Source organism: Callionymus lyra, chromosome 9, assembly GCF_982586985.1.
Source record: "Callionymus lyra chromosome 9, fCalLyr1.hap1.1, whole genome shotgun sequence".
In the NCBI taxonomy this organism is placed as follows: domain Eukaryota; kingdom Metazoa; phylum Chordata; class Actinopteri; order Syngnathiformes; family Callionymidae; genus Callionymus; species Callionymus lyra.
Window position 1 is genome coordinate 29,174,355 of NC_141826.1, and position 23,395 is coordinate 29,197,749.

Here is a 23,395-nt window from a genome sequence, read left to right on the forward strand (position 1 = left end):
CGTCTTCGTTCTCACAGTGAATTAAATGATTTAATGCACTTTGTTCATCTTTGATTTAATGAAAACCATCGAAGTTTGTCTCACAATAAATAGGATTTAAAAATATATTAGGATCACGATATATATTAGTTTTCTTCCTCAGGAGCTGCAGAGTAAAAACTCAAATATTCATAAAAACAAAAGCATTTACTTGTTCAATGGAGGATAAAAGTCAGACTTAAATTACTTTTTATCATCTTCACGGTTTATTCTTTTAGATTCTTATATTTCTGGCTCCTGCTCAACCTTTAACGACTTCACTAACGACTCTAGAAACTGATGCGTCAACAAAACATCTTCATTAGCAGTTTATGATCATCAAGTTCTCTTCGTCTCCATGGAACCTTCAGGACAACATGTCGCTCTTCTGCTGACGGACACCAGTGCTGTGAGATGAAGGGATGAAGGGAGGAAGAGATGAAGAGATGAAGGGATGAAGGGAGGAAGAGATGAAGAGATGAAGGGATGAAGGGAGGAAGAGATGAAGGGACGAAGAGATGAAGAGATGAAGGGATGAAGGGATGAAGAGATGAAGGGATGAAGGGATGAAAAGATGAAGAGATGAAGGGATGAAGGGATGAACAGATGAACGGATGAACGGATGAACGGATGAAGGGATGAAGAGATGAAGGGATGAAGAGATGAAGGGATAAAGGGATGAAGAGATGAAGAGATGAAGGGATGACGAGATGAAGGGATGAAGGGATGAAGGGATGAAGGGATGAAGAGATGAAGGGATGAAGGGGTGAAGAGATGAAGGGATAAAGGGATGAAGAGATGAAGGGATGAACAGGTGAATGGATGAAGGGATGAAGGGATGAAGGGGTGAAGAGATGAAGGGATGAAGGGATGAAGAGATGAAGGGATGAAGGAATGAAGGGATGAAGGGATGAAGAGATGAAGGGATGAAGGGATGAAGAGATGAAGGGATGAAGAGATGAACAGATGAAGGGATGAAGAGATAGAGAGATGAACAGATGAACAGATGAAGGGATGAAGTGTTGAAGGGATGAAGGGATGAAGAGATGAAGGGATGAAGGGATGAAGGGATGAAGAGATGACGAGATGAAGGGATGAACAGATGAACAGATGAAGGGATGAAGAGATGAAGAGATGAAGGAATGAAGAGATGAAGAGATGGACAGATGAAGAGATAGAGATGAACAGATGAACAGATGAACAGATAAACAGATGAACAGATGAAGGGATGAAGTGTTGAAGGGATAAAGGGATGAAGAGATAGACAGATGGACAGATGAAGAGATGAAGGGATGAAGAGATGAAGAGATGAAGAGATAACATGATGAACAGATGAAAAGATGAACAGATGAAGAGATAAAATGATGGACAGATGAACAGACGACAGGGACTGACCTGCAGCTGCTGAGCCTCATGATTCTCCAGACCCTCCACGATGGAAGCGAATCTCTCCTTGTTGTTCCTCTCAGCAGTGATGGTCATGGCAGCCAAGATCTTGTCCAGGCTGAGAAGAAACACCAGTGACGAGGAACAAAGGTCATCAAGTGTCACGACAGGTCAGAGGTCAGGGTTTCTACTGACGTGACGACTTGTTTCTACTGACGTGACGACGTGTTTCTACTGACGTGACGACACGTTTCTACTGAGGTGACGACTTGTTTCTACTGAGGTGACGACTTGTTTCTACTGATGTGACGACTTGTTTCTACTGACGTGACGACGTGTTTCTACTGACGTGACGACACGTTTCTACTGAGGTGACGACACGTTTTTACTGATGTGACGACACGTTTATACTGATGTGACGACACGTTTCTACTGATGTGACGACATGTTTCTACTGACGTGACGACGTGTTTCTACTGATGTGACGACATGTTTCTACTGACGTGACGACGTGTTTCTACTGAGGTGACGACGTGTTTCTACTGATGTGACGACGTGTTTCTACTGACGTGAGGACGTGTTTCTACTGATGTGACGACTTGTTTCTACTGACGTGACAACACGTTTTTACTGATGTGACGACGTGTTTCTACTGATGTGACGACACGTTTCTACTGATGTGACGACACGTTTCTACTGATGTGACGACGTGTTTCTACTGACGTGACGACGTGTTTCTACTGACATGACGACTTGTTTCTACTGACGTGACGATGTGTTTCTACTGAGGTGACGACGTGTTTCTACTGACGTGACGACGTGTTTCTACTGACGTGACGACGTGTTTCTACTGACGTGACGACGTGTTTCTACTGACGTGACGACGTGTTTCTACTGAGGTGACGACGTGTTTCTACTGACATGACGACGTGTTTCTACTGACGTGACGACGTGTTTCTACTGACGTGACGACGTGTTTCTACTGACGTGACGACACGTTTCTACTGAGGTGACGACTTGTTTCTACTGACGTGACGACACGTTTCTACTGAGGTGACGACTTGTTTCTACTGATGTGACGACGTGTTTCTACTGACGTGACGACGTGTTTCTACTGACGTGACGACGTGTTTCTACTGACGTGACGACACGTTTCTACTGAGGTGACGACGTGTTTCTACTGATGTGACGACATGTTTCTACTGACGTGACGACGTGTTTCTACTGATGTGACGACACGTTTCTACTGAGGTGACAACTCGTTTCTACTGAGGTGACGACACGTTTCTACTGATGTGACGACACGTTTCTACTGAGGTGACGACTTGTTTCTACTGATGTGACGACTTGTTTCTACTGAGGTGACGACTTGTTTCTACTGACGTGACGACGTGTTTCAACTTACGTGACGACGTGTTTCTACTGACGTGACGACGTGTTTCTACTGATGTGACGACTTGTTTCTACTGAGGTGACGACTTGTTTCTACTGAGGTGACGACTTGTTTCTACTGATGTGACGACGTGTTTCTACTGACGTGACGACGTGTTTCTACTGACGTGACGACGTGTTTCTACTGACGTGACGACGTGTTTCTACTGATGTGACGACTTGTTTCTACTGAGGTGACGACTTGTTTCTACTGAGGTGACGACTTGTTTCTACTGAGGTGACGACTTGTTTCTACTGATGTGACGACGTGTTTCTACTGACGTGACGACGTGTTTCTACTGACGTGACGACGTGTTTCTACTGATGTGACGACTTGTTTCTACTGAGGTGACGACGTGTTTCTACTGACGTGACGACGTGTTTCTACTGACGTGACGACGTGTTTCTACTGATGTGACGACTTGTTTCTACTGATGTGACGACTTGTTTCTACTGATGTGACGACACGTTTCTACTGAGGTGACGACTTGTTTCTACTGACGTGACGACGTGTTTCTACTGACGTGACGACGTGTTTCTACTGACGTGACGACTTGTTTCTACTGACGTGACGACACGTTTCTACTGACGTGACGACGTGTTTCTACTGACGTGACGACGTGTTTCTACTGACGTGACGACTTGTTTCTACTGACGTGACGACTTGTTTCTACTGACGTGACGACGTGTTTCTACTGACGTGACGACTTGTTTCTACTGACGTGACGACGTGTTTCTACTGACGTGACGACTTGTTTCTACTGACGTGACGACGTGTTTCTACTGACGTGACGACGTGTTTCTACTGACGTGACGACGTGTTTCTACTGACGTGACGACGTGTTTCTACTGAGGTGACGACTTGTTTCTACTGATGTGACGACTTGTTTCTACTGACGTGACGACGTGTTTCTACTGATGTGACGACACGTTTCTACTGAGGTGACGACACGTTTCTACTGAGGTGACGACTTGTTTCTACTGATGTGACGACACGTTTCTACTGACGTGACGACGTGTTTCTACTGATGTGACGACTCGTTTCTACTGATGTGACGACACGTTTCTACTGATGTGACGACGTGTTTCTACTGATGTGACGACTTGTTTCTACTGATGTGACGACGTGTTTCTACTGAGGTGACGACGTGTTTCTACTGAGGTGACGACTTGTTTCTACTGATGTGACGACGTGTTTCTACTGAGGTGACGACGTGTTTCTACTGATGTGACGACGTGTTTCTACTGAGGTGACGACTTGTTTCTACTGATGTGACGACGTGTTTCTACTGATGTGACGACGTGTTTCTACTGACGTGACGACGTGTTTCTACTGAGGTGACGACGTGTTTCTACTGATGTGACGACGTGTTTCTACTGAGGTGACGACTTGTTTCTATTGACGTGACGACGTGTTTCTACTGACGTGACGACGTGTTTCTACTGATGTGACGACGTGTTTCTACTGACGTGACGACGTGTTTCTACTGACGTGACGACGTGTTTCTACTGACGTGACGACGTGTTTCTACTGACGTGACGACTTGTTTCTACTGATGTGACGACTTGTTTCTACTGACGTGACGACTTGTTTCTACTGACGTGACGACTTGTTTCTACTGATGTGACGACTTGTTTCTACTGACGTGACGACTTGTTTCTACTGATGTGACGACGTGTTTCTACTGATGTGACGACTTGTTTCTACTGACGTGACGACTTGTTTCTACTGATGTGACGACTTGTTTCTACTGATGTGACGACGTGTTTCTACTGACGTGACGACTTGTTTCTACTGATGTGACGACTTGTTTCTACTGATGTGACGACTTGTTTCTACTGACGTGACGACTTGTTTCTACTGACGTGACGACTTGTTTCTACTGATGTGACGACTTGTTTCTACTGATGTGACGACTTGTTTCTACTGACGTGACGACGTGTTTCTACTGACGTGACGACTTGTTTCTACTGATGTGACGACTTGTTTCTACTGACGTGACGACTTGTTTCTACTGACGTGAGGACTTGTTTCTACTGATGTGACGACTTGTTTCTACTGACGTGACGACTTGTTTCTACTGATGTGACGACTTGTTTCTACTGACGTGACGACTTGTTTCTACTGATGTGACGACGTGTTTCTACTGACGTGACGACGTGTTTCTACTGACGTGACGACTTGTTTCTACTGATGTGACGACTTGTTTCTACTGACGTGACGACTTGTTTCTACTGATGTGACGACGTGTTTCTACTGATGTGACGACGTGTTTCTACTGACGTGACGACTTGTTTCTACTGACGTGACGACTTGTTTCTACTGATGTGACGACTTGTTTCTACTGATGTGACGACTTGTTTCTACTGACGTGACGACGTGTTTCTACTGACGTGACGACTTGTTTCTACTGATGTGACGACTTGTTTCTACTGACGTGACGACGTGTTTCTACTGACGTGACGACTTGTTTCTACTGATGTGACGACGTGTTTCTACTGACGTGACGACTTGTTTCTACTGACGTGACGACTTGTTTCTACTGATGTGACGACTTGTTTCTACTGATGTGACGACTTGTTTCTACTGACGTGACGACGTGTTTCTACTGACGTGACGACTTGTTTCTACTGATGTGACGACTTGTTTCTACTGACGTGACGACTTGTTTCTACTGACGTGAGGACTTGTTTCTACTGATGTGACGACTTGTTTCTACTGACGTGACGACTTGTTTCTACTGATGTGACGACTTGTTTCTACTGACGTGACGACTTGTTTCTACTGACGTGACGACTTGTTTCTACTGACGTGACGACGTGTTTCTACTGACGTGACGACGTGTTTCTACTGACGTGACGACTTGTTTCTACTGATGTGACGACTTGTTTCTACTGACGTGACGACTTGTTTCTACTGATGTGACGACGTGTTTCTACTGATGTGACGACTTGTTTCTACTGATGTGACGACACGTTTCTACTGACGTGACGACGTGTTTCTACTGAGAACAGTTTCAGTTCTTACAGATTAAACAAGAATACATTTGATTTTCGCACCAACAACTGCTGCAGCTCCAAGAATCACCTGAAGCTGAACCTGGATCTTCTAGAACAAGCTGTCGATCCACGAGTCAAGACTCACATGTTCTCCTCCCCGATGATGCAGAACGCCGACAGAATCTTCACGATCTCCGTCATCATGTGTGTTTGCTTGGGATCGATGGCTCGAGCCAGCAGCAGCAGACTCCGCTCGTCTCCCAGGATCCTTTGCAGCCCGTACTGTGAAACAAGAAACAACGTTTTCACCAACATCTGTGTCTAGTTTATGAACTTGATGAGTTTTGAGAGAATGTTCGTCTGTGACCTGAAATGTGACGACAATCATGTCTAAACGATAGAACTTGAATCATGATTGTGTGACAAACAACAACAACACAAGAATAAAATCTTGAAGAAAAGAATAAATCATTTCGAAGCTGCTCACGTTCCTCTGTGACCCTGAACCTCATCTAACAGTTTGTGAGTCAATGATACGACCAACTCTTGCTCAACATGAAGATCGAACCTTGTTGTTCATGAAGGCCTTCAGACACTGGATCAGCTTGTGTTGGTTGCGTTTGTCGATGTTGTCCTGCCTGAAACACACAACGTGTCACTAGTGACTCATGGTTGTGATGACGGTGAGACACGAGGATGAATGTTTGAGGAACTCACTGTTTCTTGTCCAGCAGCTTCTCCAGAGCCTCCAGGAGAAGACCCAGACCTTCATGACCGAAGTTGTTGACCCAGCTGTGGAGACAAGAGTGTTGTTGTTACAATTTTTATACTGGATCGTTTACAAACACCTTTGTGTTGCCGAAAGAAGAAGTGAATGAAGAAGAAGAGACAGTCGTAATATTTCCATATTAACTGTAGAAGTAAAAAGATATAAATCAGTGAAACACGTCCATGAACATAAAAGTTATTCAAGTTCTGGAGGAAGAGACGCCAGATGGTTTATACGTCCATTTTCTATCCTCCGTTTATTTTTAGGAAGGAAACACAAACTTTCACACACGAGTCTCTTGTTGCGTCAGAAGAAGAAACTTCAGCAGAGAAAGTTTCTCTCATGACTTTATATCAAGTAATGTGTCGATGAAGCTTCATGAAACACTGTTTCAGTGCCAGTAGGTGGCGCTCTCAGTTTCAAGAGAGACGTCTGGAGAAGAAGAAAGTTTTCATCACAGATGGTTTTATCAAGAGAATAATAACAACATAGAATATTTCTTTAATAGACATTAAATAAACGTGTGCAGGAAGTTAAACTTCGCTGTGAGAGTAGAGACTCGTGAAGACGTCCATCAAACAAGAGCAGCTGCTGACGAAGCAACATTCCTCAGAAACCTTGAAATTACTTCTCAGCAATAAAGCTCTTGAATGTTTCTAATTATCAGACAAACTCTAATCTTGCGCGACACGAACAAATGAAAGCAGCAGAACAACGTCTGATTGATGCTATCAAGGCTTTATTTTCTTATTAGTGTCGACGACCAGATCCAGAGTTTATCTCGTGAAGCTTCTCTTAGTTGGAGGTCGAGTAGAAGTTTCTGATGAGGATGAAGAGGATCCGTGTTACAAGTTCAGAGGCAACATGACGGGGTTTTTATGAACATACAACACGTGTTTCAACAGTGTTTCTACGAACATACAACACGTGTTTCAACAGTGTTTCTACGAACATACAACACGTGTTTCAACAGTGTTTCTATGAACATACAACACGTGTTTCAACAGTGTTTTTATGAACATACAACACGTGTTTCAACAGTGTTTTTATGAACATACAACACGTGTTTCAACAGTGTTTCTACGAACATACAACACGTGTTTCAACAGTGTTTCTATGAACATACAACATGTGTTTCAACAGTGTTTCTATGAACATACAACACGTGTTTCAACAGTGTTTCTACGAACATACAACACGTGTTTCAACAGTGTTTCTATGAACATACAACACGTGTTTCAACAGTGTTTCTACGAACATACAACACGTGTTTCAACAGTGTTTCTACGAACATACAACACGTGTTTCAACAGTGTTTCTACGAACATACAACACGTGTTTCAACAGTGTTTCTACGAACATACAACACGTGTTTCAACAGTGTTTCTATGAACATACAACACGTGTTTCAACAGTGTTTCTACGAACATACAACACGTGTTTCAACAGTGTTTCTATGAACATACAACACGTGTTTCAACAGTGTTTCTACGAACATACAACACGTGTTTCAACAGTGTTTCTATGAACATACAACACGTGTTTCAACAGTGTTTTTATGAACATACAACACGTGTTTCAACAGTGTTTCTATGAACATACAACACATGTTTCAACAGTGTTTCTATGAACATACAACACGTGTTTCAACAGTGTTTTTATGAACAAACAACACGTGTTTCAACAGTGTTTCTATGAACATACAACACATGTTTCAACAGTGTTTCTACGAACATACAACACGTGTTTCAACAGTGTTTCTATGAACATACAACACGTGTTTCAACAGTGTTTTTATGAACATACAACACGTGTTTCAACAGTGTTTCTATGAACATACAACACATGTTTCAACAGTGTTTTTATGAACATACAACACGTGTTTCAACAGTGTTTCTATGAACATACAACACGTGTTTCAACAGTGTTTTTATGAACATACAACACGTGTTTCAACAGTGTTTTTATGAACATACAACACGTGTTTCAACAGTGTTTCTATGAACATACAACACATGTTTCAACAGTGTTTCTATGAACATACAACACGTGTTTCAACAGTGTTTTTATGAACATACAACACGTGTTTCAACAGTGTTTCTATGAACATACAACACGTGTTTCAACAGTGTTTTTATGAACATACAACACGTGTTTCAACAGTGTTTCTATGAACATACAACACATGTTTCAACAGTGTTTCTATGAACATACAACACGTGTTTCAACAGTGTTTTTATGAACATACAACACGTGTTTCAACAGTGTTTCTATGAACATACAACACGTGTTTCAACAGTGTTTTTATGAACATACAACACGTGTTTCAACAGTGTTTCTATGAACATACAACACATGTTTCAACAGTGTTTCTATGAACATACAACACGTGTTTCAACAGTGTTTCTACAAACATACAACACGTGTTTCAACAGTGTTTCTATGAACATACAACACATGTTTCAACAGTGTTTCTACGAACATACAACACGTGTTTCAACAGTGTTTTTATGAACATACAACACGTGTTTCAACAGTGTTTCTATGAACATACAACACGTGTTTCAACAGTGTTTCTACGAACATACAACACGTGTTTCAACAGTGTTTCTATGAACATACAACACGTGTTTCAACAGTGTTTCTATGAACATACAACACGTGTTTCAACAGTGTTTCTACGAACATACAACACGTGTTTCAACAGTGTTTCTATGAACATACAACACGTGTTTCAACAGTGTTTCTATGAACATACAACATGTGTTTCAACAGTGTTTCTATGAACATACAACATGTGTTTCAACAGTGTTTCTATGAACATACAACACGTGTTTCAACAGTGTTTCTATGAACATACAACACGTGTTTCAACAGTGTTTCTATGAACATACAACATGTGTTTCAACAGTGTTTCTATGAACATACAACACGTGTTTCAACAGTGTTTTTATGAACATACAACACGTGTTTCAACAGTGTTTTTATGAACATACAACACGTGTTTCAACAGTGTTTCTATGAACATACAACACGTGTTTCAACAGTGTTTCTATGAACATACAACACGTGTTTCAACAGTGTTTCTATGAACATACAACACGTGTTTCAACAGTGTTTCTATGAACATACAACACGTGTTTCAACAGTGTTTCTATGAACATACAACATGTGTTTCAACAGTGTTTCTATGAACATACAACACGTGTTTCAACAGTGTTTCTATGAACATACAACATGTGTTTCAACAGTGTTTCTATGAACATACAACACGTGTTTCAACAGTGTTTTTATGAACATACAACACGTGTTTCAACAGTGTTTCTATGAACATACAACACATGTTTCAACAGTGTTTTTATGAACATACAACACGTGTTTCAACAGTGTTTCTACGAACATACAACACGTGTTTCAACAGTGTTTCTATGAACATACAACACGTGTTTCAACAGTGTTTCTATGAACATACAACACGTGTTTCAACAGTGTTTCTACGAACATACAACACGTGTTTCAACAGTGTTTCTATGAACATACAACACGTGTTTCAACAGTGTTTCTATGAACATACAACACGTGTTTCAACAGTGTTTCTCTGAACATACAACATGTGTTTCAACAGTGTTTCTATGAACATACAACACGTGTTTCAACAGTGTTTTTATGAACATACAACACGTGTTTCAACAGTGTTTCTATGAACATACAACACGTGTTTCAACAGTGTTTCTATGAACATACAACATGTGTTTCAACAGTGTTTCTATGAACATACAACACGTGTTTCAACAGTGTTTCTATGAACATACAACACGTGTTTCAACAGTGTTTCTATGAACAAACAACACGTGTTTCAACAGTGTTTCTATGAACATACAACACGTGTTTCAACAGTGTTTCTATGAACATACAACACGTGTTTCAACAGTGTTTCTATGAACATACAACACGTGTTTCAACAGTGTTTCTATGAACATACAACACGTGTTTCAACAGTGTTTCTATGAACATACAACACGTGTTTCAACAGTGTTTCTATGAACATACAACATGTGTTTCAACAGTGTTTCTATGAACATACAACATGTGTTTCAACAGTGTTTCTATGAACATACAACACGTGTTTCAACAGTGTTTCTATGAACATACAACACGTGTTTCAACAGTGTTTCTATGAACATACAACACGTGTTTCAACAGTGTTTCTATGAACATACAACACGTGTTTCAACAGTGTTTCTATGAACATACAACACGTGTTACAACAGTGTTTCTATGAACATACAACATGTGTTTCAACAGTGTTTCTATGAACATACAACACGTGTTTCAACAGTGTTTTTATGAACATACAACACGTGTTTCAACAGTGTTTTTATGAACATACAACACGTGTTTCAACAGTGTTTCTATGAACATACAACACGTGTTTCAACAGTGTTTCTATGAACATACAACACGTGTTTCAACAGTGTTTCTATGAACATACAACACATGTTTCAACAGTGTTTCTATGAACATACAACACGTGTTTCAACAGTGTTTCTATGAACATACAACACGTGTTTCAACAGTGTTTTTATGAACATACAACACGTGTTTCAACAGTGTTTTTATGAACATACAACACGTGTTTCAACAGTGTTTCTATGAACATACAACACGTGTTTCAACAGTGTTTCTATGAACATACAACACATTTTTCAACAGACAGTGAGAATGAGTTCATCACGTGTTCGTAGGTTTAATTGTATGTTTTCTTCACATATGAAACAAGAATCTAAGTTAAGGTTGAGATTCAAGTTGTTTTCGTCTCGTTAAGGATTTTCTATTTCAACAGAAAAGAAGAAGAAAAGACAACGAAGTATAAATAAAGAATACTTGTGTTTACAGACGTCTTCAGGTGTCGTAGATAAATAAGTTCCAGTAAAAGATATTTCAAGACGATGTGACCTGCAGGAAGGATCTAGTTTCTCCACGAGGTTAACAGATGCTGTCATGAGAGAGAAGACATTCATCTGGGAAATATATCCAGACATTGAAGACATTTATGTCTGAAATCATTTTGCAAGAAGACGACTCGTCGAGTCTCAGACGCTAAAAGTGAGTCTGATCGTCAAAGTTCAAAGGCCTCAGATTTGTGCCTCTGGCTCGTCTAATGCTGCGTTTAAATCCTCCTCATGAAGCTGATGGAGATACAGGAGCATCAGACCATCAATTATAGATGATTGTTCAAGATGGAGAAATATTTCCACATCAAATATGAAATCAACGTTTAAACATCCATTCATTTTCAGATGGATGGATGGATGGATGGATGGATGGATGGATGGATGGATGGATGGATGGATGGATGGATGGATGGATGGATGGATGGATGGATGGATGGATGGATGGATGGATGGATGGATGGATGGATGGATGGATGGATGGATGGATGGATGGATAGAATGTTGGATGGATGGATGGATGGATGGATGGATGGATGGATGGATGGATGGATGGAAAGAACGGATGGATGGATGGATGGATGGATGGATGGATGGATGGATGGATGGATGGATGGATGGATGGATGGATGGATGGATGGATGGATGGATGGATGGATGGATGGATGGATGGATGGATGGATGGATGGATGGATGGATGGATGGATGGATGGATGGAGGGATGACGGACGGATGATGGATGGATGGATGGAGGGAGAGAGGGATGGATGGTGGAATGAGAGATTGATGGAGGGATGAGAGAAAAGAGTGAATAACGATACACTGGTGTAGTTTCTATGAAGGTCACAGAAGTAAAAGAAATGTTTGCAGATGATTTTTTCTCTTCAACACAAACTCTCTGCAACAACATCTACGACGAGGGATTCGAACCTTCAACCTGTGACAACGTTTGTTTGTGCGTCGAAGACTCGGTGAAGAACGAGCGATGAACGAGGGAAAATCAAAAAAGGTGTGAGTGGAAGATAAAGGAGTGAAACGGTCTCGGGACGCTTCAGGCGGCGCCATCTGTGGGCGGATCAGTGACACTGACACACCTGTGAGCAACAAACACTGCAGCAGCTGCGGCGCCAACAGGTGTGAAACCTCAGCAATTAAACTATTAGAATAACAGCAGCCAGAGGGAGAGAATTAGAGGAAACTCAGCTGACGAACAGCAGCGGTAAACAAGAGTGAGAGCAGAGAGTGAGACTAGAGAGTGAGAGCAGAGAATGAGACTAGAGAGTGAGAGCAGAGAGTGAGACTAGAGAGTGAGAGCAGAGAATGAGACTAGAGAGTGAGAGCAGAAAATGAGACTAGAGAGTGAGAGCAGAGTGAGACTAGAGAGTGAGAGCAGAGAGTGAGAGCAGAGAGTGAGACTAGAGAGTGAGACCAGAGAGTGAGACTAGAGAGTGAGACCAGAGAGTGAGACCAGAGAATGAGACTAGAGAGTGAGAGCAGAGAATGAGACTAGAGAGTGAGAGCAGAGAGTGAGAGCAGAGAGTGAGAGCAGAGAATGAGACTAGAGAGTGAGACTAGAGAGTGAGAGCAGAGAGTGAGAGCAGAGAGTGAGAGCAGAGAGTGAGACTAGAGAGTGAGACCAGAGAGTGAGACCAGAGAGTGAGACCAGAGAGTGAGACTAGAGAGTGAGACTAGAGAGTGAGAGCAGAGAATGAGACTAGAGAGTGAGGCTAGAGAGTGAGAGCAGAGAATGAGACTAGAGAGTGAGAGCAGAGAGTGAGAGCAGAGAGTGAGACTAGAGAGTGAGAGCAGAGAATGAGACTAGAGAGTGAGAGCAGAGAGTGAGAGCATAGAGTGAGACTAGAGAGTGAGAGCAGAGAATGAGACTAGAGAGTGAGAGCAGAGAGTGAGACTAGAGAGTGAGAGCAGAGAATGAGACTAGAGAGTGAGAGCAGAGAATGAGACTAGAGAGTGAGAGCAGAGTGAGACTAGAGAGTGAGAGCAGAGAATGAGACTAGAGAGTGAGAGCAGAGTGAGACTAGAGAGTGAGAGCAGAGAATGAGACTAGAGAGTGAGAGCAGAGAGTGAGACTAGAGAGTGAGAGCAGAGAATGAGACTAGAGAGTGAGAGCAGAGTGAGACTAGAGAGTGAGAGCAGAGAATGAGACTAGAGAGTGAGAGCAGAGAGTGAGACTAGAGAGTGAGAGCAGAGAATGAGACTAGAGAGTGAGAGCAGAGTGAGACTAGAGAGTGAGAGCAGAGAATGAGACTAGAGAGTGAGAGCAGAGAATGAGACTAGAGAGTGAGAGCAGAGTGAGACTAGAGAGTGAGAGCAGAGAGTGAGAGCAGAGAGTGAGACTAGAGAGTGAGACCAGAGAGTGAGACTAGAGAGTGAGACCAGAGAGTGAGACTAGAGAGTGAGAGCACAGAGTGAGACTAGAGATTGAGACTAGAGAGTGAGAGCAGAGACTGAGACTATAGAGTGAGAGCAGAGAATGAGACTAGAGAGTGAGACTAGAGAGTGAGAGCAGAGAGTGAGAGCAGAGAGTGAGAGCAGAGAGTGAGACTAGAGAGTGAGACCAGAGAGTGAGACTAGAGAGTGAGACCAGAGAGTGAGACTAGAGAGTGAGAGCAGAGAATGAGACTAGAGAGTGAGGCTAGAGAGTGAGAGCAGAGAATGAGACTAGAGAGTGAGAGCAGAGAGTGAGACTAGAGAGTGAGAGCAGAGAGTGAGAGCAGAGAGTGAGACTAGAGAGTGAGAGCAGAGAATGAGACTAGAGAGTGAGAGCAGAGAGTGAGACTAGAGAGTGAGAGCAGAGAGTGAGAGCAGAGAATGAGACTAGAGAGTGAGAGCAGAGAATGAGACTAGAGAGTGAGAGCAGAGAGTGAGACTAGAGAGTGAGACCAGAGAGTGAGACTAGAGAGTGAGACTAGAGTGAGAGCAGAGAGTGAGACTAGAGTGAGAGCAGAGAGTGAGACTAGAGAGTGAGAGCAGAGAATGAGACTAGAGAGTGAGACTAGAGAGTGAGAGCAGAGAGTGAGACTAGAGAGTGAGACCAGAGAGTGAGACTAGAGAGTGAGACCAGAGAGTGAGACTAGAGAGTGAGACTAGAGAGTGAGAGCAGAGAATGAGACTAGAGAGTGAGGCTAGAGAGTGAGAGCAGAGAATGAGACTAGAGAGTGAGAGCAGAGAGTGAGACTAGAGAGTGAGAGCAGAGAGTGAGACTAGAGAGTGAGAGCAGAGAATGAGACTAGAGAGTGAGAGCAGAGAGTGAGACTAGAGAGTGAGAGCAGAGAGTGAGACTAGAGAGTGAGACTTGAGAGTGAGACTAGAGAGTGAGAGCAGAGAGTGAGACTAGGGAGTGAGAGCAGAGAGTGAGACTAGAGAGTGAGAGCAGAGAGTGAGAGCAGAGAGTGAGACTAGAGAGTGAGACCAGAGAGTGAGACTAGAGAGTGAGACTAGAGAGTGAGAGCACAGAGTGAGGCTAGAGAGTGAGAGCAGAGAATGAGACTAGAGAGTGAGAGCAGAGAGTGAGACTAGAGAGTGAGAGCAGAGAGTGAGAGCAGAGAGTGAGACTAGAGAGTGAGAGCAGAGAGTGAGAGCAGAGAGTGAGACTAGAGAGTGAGACTAGAGAGTGAGAGCAGAGAGTGAGAGCAGAGAGTGAGAGCAGAGAGTGAGACTAGAGAGTGAGAGCAGAGAGTGAGACTAGAGAGTGAGACTAGAGAGTGAGAGCAGAGAGTGAGAGCAGAGAGTGAGACTAGAGAGTGAGAGCAGAGAGTGAGAGCAGAGAGTGAGACTAGAGAGTGAGACTAGAGAGTGAGAGCAGAGAGTGAGACTAGAGAGTGAGAGCAGAGAGATCATTAAGAATGAACATTACTTTACATTAAGAATGAACATTATTTTACATTAAGAATGAACATTACTTTACATTAAGAATGAACATTACTTTACATTAAGAATGAACATTACTTTACATTAAGAATGAACATTATTTTACATTAAGAATGAACATTACTTTACATTAAGAATGAACATTACTTTACATTAAGAACGAACATTACTTTACATTAAGAATGAACATTATTTTACATTAAGAATGAACATTACTTTACATTAAGAATGAACATTACTTTACATTAAGAATGAACATTACTTTACATTAAGAATGAACATTACTTTACATTAAGAATGAACATTACTTTACATTAAGAATGAACATTATTTTACATTAAGAATGAACATTACTTTACATTAAGAATGAACATTATTTTACATTAAGAATGAACATTACTTTACACTAAGAATGAACATTATTTTACATTAAGAATGAACATTATTTTACATTAAGAATAAACATTACTTTACATTAAGAATGAACATTACTTTACATTAAGAATGAACATTACTTTCCATTAAGAATGAACATTACTTTACATTAAGAATGAACATTACTTTCCATTAAGAATAAACATTACTTTACATTAAGAATGAACATTATTTTACATTAAGAATGAACATTATTTTACATTAAGAATAAACATTACTTTACATTAAGAATGAACATTACTTTACATTAAGACTGAGGTTTAAAGGCTCAACACTGACCTGACAGGGTTGCTGGTCAGAGACACTCTGAGTGACTCCAGGCAGTTGAGAAGTTTCTCATCAGTGATTCCAGAACGAAGTTCATGAACGTATTCCTGCGACGAGAGAGTGGATTCATGTCTGCTGTTCCTCAGACCGCCCTGGAACACAAGAGTGTCAATCAATCATCAAGAGTGTCAATCAACCATCAAGAGTGTCAATCAACCATCAAGCATGTCAATCAACCATCAAGAGTGTCAATCAACCATCAAGCATGTCAATCAATCATCAAGCATGTCAATCAATCATCAAGAGTGTCAATCAATCATCAAGCATGTCAATCAATCATCAAGAGTGTCAATCAATCATCAAGCATGTCAATCAACCATCAAGCATGTCAATCAACCATCAAGAGTGTCAATCAACCATCAAGCATGTCAATCAACCATCAAGAGTGTCAATCAACCATCAAGCATGTCAATCAACCATCAAGAGTGTCAATCAACCATCAAGCATGTCAATCAACCATCAAGAGTGTCAATCAACCATCAAGCATGTCAATCAATCATCAAGCATGTCAATCAATCATCAAGAGTGTCAATCAACCATCAAGCATGTCAATCAACCATCAAGCATGTCAATCAACCATCAAGCATGTCAATCAATCATCAAGAGTGTCAATCAATCATCAAGCATGTCAATCAACCATCAAGCATGTCAATCAATCATCAAGAGTGTCAATCAACCATCAAGCATGTCAATCAATCATCAAGAGTGTCAATCAATCATCAAGCATGTCAATCAATCATCAAGAGTGTCAATCAATCATCAAGCATGTCAATCAATCATCAAGAGTGTCAATCAATCATCAAGAGTGTCAATCAACCATCAAGCATGTCAATCAATCATCAAGAGTGTCAATCAATCATCAAGCATGTCAATCAATCACCAAGAGTGTCAATCAATCATCAAGAGTGTCAATCAATCATCAAGCATGTCAATCAACCATCAAGAGTGTCAATCAATCATCAAGCATGTCAATCAATCATCAAGAGTGTCAATCAATCATCAAGCATGTCAATCAACCATCAAGAGTGTCAATCAATCATCAAGCATGTCAATCAACCATCAAGAGTGTAAATCAATCATCAAGCATGTCAATCAATCATCAAGAGTGTCAATCAACCATCAAGAGTGTCAATCAACCATCAAGAGTGTCAATCAACCATCAAGCATGTCAATCAATCATCAAGCATGTCAATCAACCATCAAGCATGTCAATCAATCATCAAGCATGTCAATCAACCATCAAGAGTGTCAATCAACCATCAAGCATGTCAATCAATCATCAAGCATGTCAATCAATCATCAAGCATGTCAATCAACCTTCAGCTGATCAACTTTTATTGACTCAATAATAATAAACAAATTCTGTTTCTTGCCAAAGAAAAAGTTTCGTTATTTTAATTTTGTCACTTTATTCAAAAACCTTCCGATCAATAAGTGTATTTGGATGAAGGTATTTTTATCTAAATGATTATTGATCATCGATCGTGTCGAACCAGCAGAACAATATGAAACGTGTCGTTAAATTAATTTAAAAGTTGATTCATTTAAAAGTTAACGATGAGAAAAGATTCTTCTTCCTTGACCTCGTGACGGTTCATGACCTCACGCTTTGACCTTTGACCTTCAGCTCAAGTGTGATGTCGAACATACAGTCCTGAAGAGTCTGAACAAAGTGTTCAAGATGAACTGGTCCTCACTGATGGTGACGCCAAGGTCTCCACCTTCAGAAGATCTGCTCAGATCAGTGTCTGGACGAGGTTCTGACCCGGAGTGAAGGATAAAAAGAGGTTCTGACCCGGAGTGAAGGATGGAACGAGGTTCTGACCCGGAGTGAAGGATGGAACGAGGTTCTGACCCGGAGTGAAGGATGGAACGAGGTTCTGACCCGGAGTGAAGGATGGAACGAGGTTCTGACCCGGAGTGAAGGATGGAACGAGGTTCTGACCCGGAGTGAAGGATGGAACGAGGTTCTGACCCGGAGTGAAGGATGGAACGAGGTTCTGACCCGGAGTGAAGGATAAAACAAGGTTCTGACCCGGAGTGAAGGATGGAACGAGGTTCTGACCAGGAGTGAAGGATGAAACGAGGTTCTGACCCGGAGTGAAGGATGGAACGAGGTTCTGACCAGGAGTGAAGGATGAAACAAGGTTCTGACCCGGAGTGAAGGATGGAACGAGGTTCTGACCCGGAGTGAAGGATGAAACGAGGTTCTGACCCGGAGTGAAGGATGAAACGAGGTTCTGACCCGGAGTGAAGGATGGAACGAGGTTCTGACCCGGAGTGAAGGATGGAACGAGGTTCTGACCCGGAGTGAAGGATGAAACGAGGTTCTGACCCGGAGTGAAGGATGGAACGAGGTTCTGACCCGGAGTGAAGGATGGAACGAGGTTCTGACCCGGAGTGAAGGATGGAACGAGGTTCTGACCCGGAGTGAAGGATGGAACGAGGTTCTGACCCGGAGTGAAGGATGAATCAGAACCGAAGGAAGAATAAAAACCAGATGTTTGGAGACTCAAGATCTTCCAGCAGTGAGACATGTTTCATCCACAGGTCTGAGGAGATCCAGAAGTGATCCCAGAAACAAACCGGTGACAGACGGTCAGTAACATGGAGCACACGCTCGACCTCTGACCTCTGTGAAGGTCGTGTCAGAGATAAGAATCTCTTCAGTGAAAACATCTTCTCTCAGTTCATCTACTTTCCTCTCACTGTCATATATTTGCACCTGTTCACCTGTAATGAGTTGATGATACAGATGTTTCCTGCTGTGAAGAAATTAACCCTGGTGTTGTCTTAGGGTCAAAGGTCAACCACCATCCATGGATGGAGGGAGGGAGGGAGGAAGGGAGGGAGGGAGGGAGGGAGGGAGGGAGGGAGGGAAAGTGAAAAACTTTCATACGAAGTATGTCCACGACAACACAAACAACACAAACAACACAAACAACACACTATAATGTCCATGTTCAGCTCCTGCTCCAAGGTTCGCGGCAGAAATACGTTGAACAAGTGGATGAAACACACTCAACACACTCGACACACTCGACACACTCGACACACTGGACACACTGGACACACTCGACACACTGGACACACTGGACACACTGGACACACTGGACACACTGGACACACTGGACACACTCGACACACTGGACACACTGGACACACTGGACACACTGGACACACTGGACACACTGGACACACTCGACACACTGGACACACTCGACACACTGGACACACTGGACACACTCGACACACTCGACACACTGGACACACTGGACACACTGGACACACTGGACACACTCGACACACTGGACACACTGGACACACTGGACACACTGGACACACTGGACACACTCGACACACTCGACACACTCGACACACTCGACACACTGGACACACTCAACACACTCAACACACTCAACACACTCAACACACTCAACACACTCAACACACTCGACACACTGCATATCCTGCTCGCACTCAGACAAAAGAATAATGAAGAATCTAATTATGCTTCTCTGTGATTCTTTAATAAAGAGAAATTACAAGTAAGCGCCAGAAGGTCTTCAGAAAAAAGAGAAAACGCAGATAGAATCTCAGCAATTAGTGCAGATCCAGCTCGTGATCCTTCATTTCCTGCTCATTAGGCGTCGCTGGACGACTTGAAGCGAAGATAGCAGCGAACGAGAGACAGGAAGTCACATGTTCTCCACGAGTTCTTCACGCCGAGGCAGTGAAGCTCGTGCAGATGTTGTCGGTCGAAGCAGAAGCTCATCAACGACATAAAAGCTTTAGAACTTTTAAAGTAAAATAGTTTGTGACCAACTTCCTACAGATTTCAGGCGGACTGACCTTCAAGGAGGTCGGCAGCTTGGATCGTGGTCCACTGGTTTCACGTGGTTTGGGTCGAATCCTCTGCGTTTTTATGACACAAACATGACCTTTGAGCTTCTCTGGCCCAGAAGTGTGGCAGGAAATGAGGTCGTGGAGCAAACATGTGTGTTTGACACCATATTCAACAATCTACGGCGAGGCCTGAAGGTCAACGAACACGGATCAGTTGAGACGCACGATGGCTTTCAGACGCGACTCCAAAGACTCTGCTGCAGACGATAAGACGACTCATCTTCACCGGAGATCCAGGCTCACAGGAGGATTTCCCAGCAGACCTCGTGGACCAACATCTCACCATATCCTGACTTTAACTTTTTACTCTTTGACTCGTATATTCCACGCGTTAACGTCGTCAAAGACGATGAATTAAACGAGAATCTACGGCGTCAGACGTGAAACTATTATTTCTCCCTCGTAGCGAAAGAATTAGAAAACACCTGAAAACAAGTCACCTGAGAGGAGAGTAGCCCCAGGTGCATTATGGGTCGTACAGTTGATCGAAATCTAAATAAATATGGTTTAGTAGTTAATAGATCAGTATCATTATTATTATTTAAGCTGTTATTTATAGTTATTATTTACAATATATTATTTATTCAAGTCGTTATTTATATTTATTATTAACAATATATTATTTATTCAAGTCGTTATTTATATTTATTACTAACAATATATTATTCATTCAAGTCGTTATTTATATTTATTATTTACAATATATTATTCATTCAAGTTGTTATTTATATTTATTATTAACAATATATTATTCATTCAAGTTGTTATTTATATTTATTATTAACAATATATTATTCATTCAAGTTGTTATTTATATTTATTATTAACAATATATTATTCATTCAAGTTGTTATTTATATTTATTATTAACAATATATTATTCATTCAAGTTGTTATTTATATTTATTACTAACAATATATTATTCATTCAAGTTGTTATTTATATTTATTATTAACAATATATTATTCATTCAAGTTGTTATTTATATTTATTATTATCAATATATTATTCATTCAAGTTGTTATTTATATTTATTATTTACAATATATTATTTATTCAAGTTGTTATTTATATTTATTACTAACAATATATTATTCATTCAAGTTGTTATTTATATTTATTATTAACAATATATTATTCATTCAAGTTGTTATTTATATTTATTACTAACAATATATTATTCATTCAAGTTGTTATTTATATTTATTATTATCAATATATTATTCATTCAAGTTGTTATTTATATTTATTATTATTATTATTATATTAACTGAGTCTCAGTGTAGTTTCAAGAGTTAAATCACAGAAAAACGTTATTAATGTTAAAAATCATCGTTTCTCGTCCCTGAACTCGTTGACCTTCAGTGTTTCTCACCTTTGACTCACGTTTGCAGGTTTTTGGCGAAACAACAACAAACATGTTTTCCTCGCGTCGACCTCGAGCTTCAAGGACGAACCATCGCCAGATCTTGGCCATAATCCCAACCTTTGACCTTCAGTGGCTCATCCTGAAGGTCAACAGAAGTACATCTAAATACTGCTCAGATCAACATACGTTGAATTATTGGATTCGTTCAAGAACGTTTTCTTCGTACGATGTTGTAATATTTTTCAAATAAACTCTAGTTTCAAACTCACTTGATTCAATGATGACAAATCAAAAGTGTTGAACTTGTTCCTCAGAGGCTGAGCGAGAACAATGCTGCTCTAGTTCCTCTTGTCTCTCCAGCATCAGACGTGAAGGAGTCACTCAGGATCTCATTTAGTTCCTACGATCTGAAGACCTGATGAACTGTTGCGAACTAAAGTTTGTGTCGCTCAAGAATGACCTAGAAAATGAACCTGTCAATCAAACCGTCGAGTCTGAGTGTTGGATTTGAAAAACACGTCAAGACTCTTGTGTTTAATCCAAGAGTAAATCTAAAGAACATTGAAAATGAGTAAAAAACTCTTGAATAAGGTATGAAAACATCACAGACGTCACTGAAGCTCCTGCTCTCCATTCATTCACTCGCTTGGTCGTATTGTTGTTTCACTGAAGCCGAGTCCGAGTCGACATCAACCAGATCGAGATACAACAGAGGAGGAAACTGACGCAGTAACGATATCATGTACATGTACATGTACATGTATGTACATGTACATGTACTGTATCCATCACTGGCTCCATCACATTAGTGAAGGTTGTAGTTAGCTGTGGCTAACATGCTAGTCTGCGCTGGTTGTTTTACTGATCAAAGCATAGTTATTAGTTATGAAGCTAAAGCTAATGCTAAAGCTAACGCTAGCAGCTCCATGAAGTGACTCTGGTTTCTTGTCCTGATGTTTCATCACATGGTGGAGAAAACTTGGTTCAAACAACTTCTCGTGTCGATGTTTCACTTTTTTGATTCATTTTATGAAATGATTTTTCTTTTCCATGTTGAAGAATTTGACATTTTTATCCAGAGTCAGAATTGATTGACAGCAGGTTTGAAGCATCTTGTCGAGCTCAGCCTGAATAATAAGTAAAGGTTATTTCTAAAGACCAAGGTCACAAGAACTTTAACAAACATAAGCTCAGGTTATAACTAATGTTGACTTCACTGCAGGAACATCATGTGTTCGTTCTTCTCATGGTCCTCCTCGGACCTTCATGTTCCTCCTCGGACCTTCATGTTCCTCCTCGGACCTTCATGTTCCTTTCTCGGACCTTCATGTTCCTCCTCGGACCTTCATGGTCCTCCTCGGACCTTCATGGTCCTCCTCGGACCTTCATATGTTCCTCCTCGGACCTTCATGTTCCTCCTCGGACCTTCATGTTCCTCCTCGGACCTTCATGTTCCTCCTCAGACCTTCAGGGTCCTCACACGTCTCAGTGTAGGAACCAGAGAAGAAGCTCTAGTTTCATGACTTATGTATGTATCCTATAATCATGTATGTTATTATTACACAAACGTGTGAACATCAGTGACATAAAAACATCATTTCACTGTGAACCTTAATGTTGCTAAAGTTAATGTTGCTAAAGTTAATGTTGCTAAAGTTAATGTTGCTAAAGTTAATGTCGCTTAAGTTAATGTCGCTAAAGTTAATGTCGCTTAAGTTAATGTCGCTAAAGTTAATGTCGCTAAAGTTAATGTCGCTAAAGTTAATGTCGCTAAAGTTAATGTCGCTAAAGTTAATGTTGCTAAAGTTAATGTTGCTAAAGTTAATGTCGCTAAAGTTAATGTCGCTAAAGTTAATGTTGCTTAAGTTAATGTCGCTAAAGTTAATGTTGCTAAAGTTAATGTTGCTAAAGTT

General features: G+C 41.2%; 1 protein-coding gene across 8 annotated transcripts in view; it reads right to left on the minus strand.

Moving 5' to 3' along the window:
• diaph2 (diaphanous-related formin 2) overlaps window positions 1-23,395 on the minus strand; it is a 289,859-nt gene that overhangs the window by 201,216 nt on the left and 65,248 nt on the right. For all 8 annotated transcript variants that reach the window (XR_015712824.1, XR_015712823.1, XM_087799075.1 and 5 more), the window contains 5 exons: window positions 16,159-16,298; window positions 6,553-6,627; window positions 6,404-6,473; window positions 5,981-6,117; window positions 1,414-1,522 (listed from right to left, as the gene is read on the minus strand). Coding sequence is in view for 6 of the 8 variants with exons in the window: in XM_087799075.1 (XP_087655201.1) it covers window positions 1,414-1,522; window positions 5,981-6,117; window positions 6,404-6,473; window positions 6,553-6,627; window positions 16,159-16,298 (531 nt within the window). In the remaining 2 variants the exon portion in view is untranslated. The remainder of the gene's footprint in view (window positions 1-1,413; window positions 1,523-5,980; window positions 6,118-6,403; window positions 6,474-6,552; window positions 6,628-16,158; window positions 16,299-23,395) is intronic.